Source organism: Cynara cardunculus (genome assembly GCF_001531365.2).
Source record: "Cynara cardunculus var. scolymus isolate 2C chromosome LG 9, CcrdV1, whole genome shotgun sequence".
NCBI classification, from domain to species: Eukaryota; Viridiplantae; Streptophyta; class Magnoliopsida; order Asterales; family Asteraceae; genus Cynara; species Cynara cardunculus.
The window spans coordinates 1,730,390-1,735,556 of NC_037536.1; the positions used below are offsets into that span (position 1 = coordinate 1,730,390).

The 5,167-nt window shown below is 36.0% G+C and overlaps 1 protein-coding gene across 1 annotated transcript; it reads right to left on the reverse strand.

Moving 5' to 3' along the window:
* Positions 1 to 1,674: 1,674 nt before the first annotated feature.
* On the reverse strand, positions 1,675 to 4,719 carry LOC112518127 (haloacid dehalogenase-like hydrolase domain-containing protein 3). Its single transcript, XM_025125707.1, has 6 exons — positions 4,323 to 4,719; positions 4,124 to 4,230; positions 3,295 to 3,403; positions 2,793 to 2,954; positions 2,541 to 2,714; positions 1,675 to 1,992 (listed from the first exon to the last, which is right to left on the reverse strand). The coding sequence occupies exons 1-6, from the start codon at positions 4,581 to 4,583 to the stop codon at positions 1,963 to 1,965; spliced, it is 843 nt and encodes a 280-aa protein (XP_024981475.1). The 5' UTR covers positions 4,584 to 4,719; the 3' UTR covers positions 1,675 to 1,962.
* Between the last annotated feature and the right edge of the window lie 448 nt (positions 4,720 to 5,167).

A 5,167-nucleotide genomic window follows, 5' to 3' on the forward strand; every position in this document is an offset into this window, starting at 1 on the left:
AGACGACATGAACACAAACAAGATTTCTTTTTCTTTTTTTTTAGAAATTTAAGATAAGCAACAGTCAACGTCGAATATCAAAGAACAATAATAGAAGTCACGTAATGGGGACCGAAGTAACATCTTAGAGATCTCAACAAGGTACACAGCCCAAACGATCATCAGTTTCTCGAGACATGAAACAAAGAAGCAATAAGAAAAAGAGGGCGAATATCACAGAGGGAACCAGCGATCAAGATCTTGCAATCTCGTGGACCAAGAAACCCTAACCGATCCTATATTCGATTTATGTACAACAAAAATGAAGAACTTGAGAGATTTTTCAAAAAAAAGTTGAACCATTAAGCTCTGATACCATGTTAAAACTGAGCACATTTGAAGAAAAACAATTTTATTATACGAATCAACAAGAATACAACATACAAACTACAAGATCTGTTTCAAGAATATGAATCTAAATCTAAACTTAAGAACAATATTAATCGTATCTTAACCTAGATTAGAGAGAGAAAAGAAGAAGATGAAGAGATCTAGAGAGAAAATTTTAGAGTTAAAATTGAGTCTTGAAGATTATGAGTCGGATGCTTCAATAAATGTGTATATATGTTTTCCAGAAAATGGCAAGAATGATCCTTGGAAATACATACTTCATGCTCTGCTACCCCTTAACTCTTCCAACAAGTGAGGTGCAGTCCTCCAACTATTCCAAACAACACAACTTTGTAGAATCTACACTTTATACTCTTTCCAGTTAATAACTTGACAAAATAAGGACAATCGTTAAGAAACTTAGTTAAGACAGTCAAGATTGGAAGCATTTGATATATTTTAACAGTTTCCCTATACATACATATAACACACATACACACACATACGTACATGTATATATAATCAGACACACGCACCACCCCATCTCCCAAACACCACTTCCTTTACCTCTTAACTTCACCATCGATTTGCCACCTTAATATGTTACCACCATAACCAATCTCCCTTCCAAAATAGTGTGTTTTATGCATAGTATACATGTGTGTGTTGTGTATGCACAGTGTGTGTGTGTGTGTGTGTGTGTGTGTGTGTGTGTTCTGTACACAATGGATGCATGTGTGTGTGTTGTATGTACTGTATGTGTGTGCATGAGGTGGTATTGTGTGAGATTTAATGTAGATCGAGAAATGGAGGGGGAACTGGATAAACCAAATATGGCTATGATGGAGGGTTGTGGTGGTGGGTAGTTTAAGAGGGGGTTGGAGAGATTAATGGTGGCATCGGGAACTCAAACGGGAGGTGGGTCTCAATATGGGAGGTCGGAGCTAGGTGGCATTGGGAAATCAAACCGGAGGTGGTTGTTTCACCAGCGGGGATTACCAGGAATGAGATGGGAAGAGGGTGGGGAAATCAAAATGCAGTGGAAGTGGGCGTGGATATGGAGGAATTATATAATTTTAATTTAATATAACGTAATATTATGTATTTTGTAAATTATTTTAAAGAAATAGATAAATGAACGAAAATACCTCTAAACTAACAGTGATTTCACTAACTCTGTTAGTGCAAGGGATCATTTTCAAAGCAAAACGCAAACCACAAGGACGGTAATTATACGTATTAAAGTTTAAGGATGACTTGCATAGTCAAGTGTTGTAATCCAAAGGGACCAAAACTGTAGTTTACTCTAAAAAATCTGGCACATGCCCCAAAAGATGTCGCGATTTATTATAATTCTGACACTAGTTGCTTGCATACACAAAGGCAAGTGCAGATGCACGTAACAACAACTACACAATATTTACATGTGATGACCACAAATACGAAGGAAAAAACATCGATTACAACCGCTGTATCATATCACATCGAATTTTACCGTAAAATAATATGATACATCGGCCATATTTCGATTCCAAAAAACCGATCGTACATCCGGAATCTTATTTCTTCGAATCCAAAGGGGTTCGGTTCCGTTCACACCTCAACTCCTATCCTTTCGGCAATCTGCACCAAAAAACAAATCGTCTCATCAAAACCGAAACGTTTTGACTTTCTATATAGTTCAATAAGTCAAACCATCCACAAGTTTATTGTCCTCAATACCACTATTTCACCGATCACATAAATAAACATCATTATTTTACTTAATATATTTTAGTTATTGTAATATATATATATATATATATATAGGGTATATTTCAAAAATACAACCATGTTCATTTATACAGCCAATGCAACCCAATCAATTGAGATATTTATGAAAATGATGAGAGTTCATTATTATGATTTGAATATTTAAGAAAAGATTACTAGAGTTCATTAATTATGATCAATACTTTATATTAGGATCAGGAAGCAATCAAAATTTTTATAAAATCACATATTTATCAAATTAAATGGGTGGTTGAAATTGAGTTGTATTGGTTGTACAAATGTAAAGGGTTGTACAAATCTGTTGTACAAATTTGAGTACAACAGATTTTTATTCCACAAAATACGAGATCAAAATCATCGTCACGAATCGTTAGTAAACGAGCAAATAGTTGTGTTACCTCCTTGAAGGAATGAACATCGCTTCCCCATAACCACGCATCGCATCCCGCATCTCGGGCTCCCCAAATATCGTTTCTACGATCGTCGCCTACGTGGACTGCATCCTCCGCTTCTACGCCTAATAACTCGCACGCTTTTAGAAATATCATAGGATTCGGTTTCTCTGCTGCAACCTACAGAAACCGGGCCATTAGGAATGTCAGAAGTCCAAGAGAACCGATAGGAATTGAGTGAATTCCGAGAGTACTTACTTCAGCGGAAACCGCCATGGCATCGAACCAGTGATCACAGTTTAAAGCACGTAGCAGAGGTCTTAATCGCGTGTCGAAGTTTGAGACTATAGCTACTTTTACCCCGGCTTTCTTCAAAGCCTTGAACACCTCTCCCGCATTTGGATCACAGAGATGCCAAGCCTTTCGATGCAAATAAAATCAAAATTAGATATATAATTATGATAAGACGCACATTTTTACGAGTTGCGGGTTTTCAGATGAGACATATTGGGATCTTTATAGAATCAACTGCTCTATTCTTTTCTTTTTGGGTAAATGACATATCTGTATACATCCCACCCCAAACCCCACCTCCAACTACAAGTGGAATATATTAGGGTCTTCACAGATTCAGTCGCCCTACCCTTTAGGGTAGAGGACAGATGTGCGTACATCCCACCCCTGGGCCCCATCTCGAGATGGCATGTACTGGGTTCGTTTGGTTTGGCATTAACCAATAAATGACTAATATGAGACAAACCTTTTCCGTGGTATAATAATTATAAAGCTCCTCGAAGTATTGGGAGTCGGAACAGCCTGTTGATGAACTAACAATATGTTGCCAGAACGGTCTTCCATCGTCTACGTATCTGCATATTTGTTTAAACATGTGGTTAAACATGAAGCAAGAAGCTTCTGTTCGCTTTCAATAAGTAAGTTAGATGAATTAAAAGACTCCGGTGTTATAGGGATGGGGGTCCTAATCGCTTTCTGACTGAATATGATTTTCAGGAAGCAAATCAATCCAAGAACTGTCACAATGGGTTCTTGAGTTCTAACACGAACCAAAACAGCCCAGTATACCTCAAAGTGGCAGTAAGAGATATGCATATGTAACCTCTACCCTACCCTAAAGAGCAGAACCGCTGTTTTTGTAACGAACCCCGGCTGGTGAAAGGGAGAAATACAGATGTACGGAAGACGGATTTATGCTAAACTTTCGGGAAATTAAAAGATTTCTGAATCCAAAACTGAAAACTTGTTCCATCATTGAATTCATCAATCTACCAAAATTCACCATGAGTTGTTCATCTTGTAGATTTTATCCCAAATCTTCTATACAGAATCATATGAACTTGTAACATCTAAGAAGCTAAAGATTTCTGAAAAGCTTTCTTAAATCAAGATTGTATAAATCCAGGAAAACAAAGAGTACTGAAATAGAAAGTATTTAGCATCAAATATGTATCAAGATGTTCTTCCAAATATAGAATCATCAATGAGGAAAACACACCCACAAATAATTAAATTCTAAATGCAAATTTGGTAAATCTTAAGAAACCAATGATGTATATATATATACAGGTTACCTGAGTCGAGATCTACCCCATGGCTGCTCATAAGCTTTTCTGTATCTCCTCAGAATCTCATCTTCACTAAATTCAACACCATACTTTTCCCCAATTTGCTTATAAATCTACAAATAAAACCCAATTCAGTGGATCCGAAACAAGAAATGAAATGTTTCCCAGAAATAACTACAATTTTAATCGAATAATGAATGTTTACCTGAGCCATGGGCTGAGACGGGATAACGAGGGTGCCGACAGCGTCAACCAACAGCGCTTTATGAGTAATTCCACCATGGATCGATTTTCTGTAATTTTCATAATCCTTCAACCCAAACAATGGAGAATCTGGCTCGGATTCAAGGGAAGCCACTGCGGAAGAATAGGAATTGGAACCCAGAAATGGTGTTGCCCATATCCTTGATACGACGCCATTATAGCTAAGGAGGGCAGTGATCTTTGTGATACGCGTCGCCATCATAGAATTAACTAAAATTCAGTGAGGTTCATAAGAGTTCAGCCTTGAAAAGAATGGTGGGTAAGATGAAGAAGATGATCTTCAATCTGTTTGTTGGTTTAATTTCTTGTTCTGTGTCTGGATTCAGTTAAATGGAGGAGAGAGAGAGAGATGGGTGAATAAGCTTTTGCATAATAACCCCTTTATGATTTTGAATTATAGCTATCATGCCCCACAACTTTTATTTTATCATTATCCTTCTTCATTCTTTTTCCTAAAACAATTGTATTTAATATCTATACTATATTATCTATATTATAAAGCATTTGACTAAAACTCTTAAAAACTCTTAAAAACTCTTAAGTTTTTAAAACTCTTAAACTCTTAAAAACTTTTAAACCCGTTCATTCCTATCCGATTTCATCCCATATCTGAATTCGTGTAACTAACTGCAAATAAACACAATCAAATACAGGATAAACATCTTATTTTAAATATAAAAAATCTAAAATATAATTAGGATAATCATTAAGTTCTAACAAAATACTTAATTATTATCTTTATAAAATATTATATTATTAAACCAAAAATAAATTATTTTATTATTA

Coding starts and splice junctions, on each gene's coding strand:
- LOC112518127 (XM_025125707.1), bottom strand. CDS start 4,583: ATGATGGCGACGCGTATCACAAAGATCACTGCCCTCCTTAGCTATAAT. Junction 2,955..3,294: donor ATTATTATACCACGGAAAAG/GTTTGTCTCATA, acceptor TTGCATCGAAAG/GCTTGGCATCTCTGTGATCC. Junction 1,993..2,540: donor ATGTTCATTCCTTCAAGGAG/GTAACACAACTA, acceptor TTTTTGGTGCAG/ATTGCCGAAAGGATAGGAGT.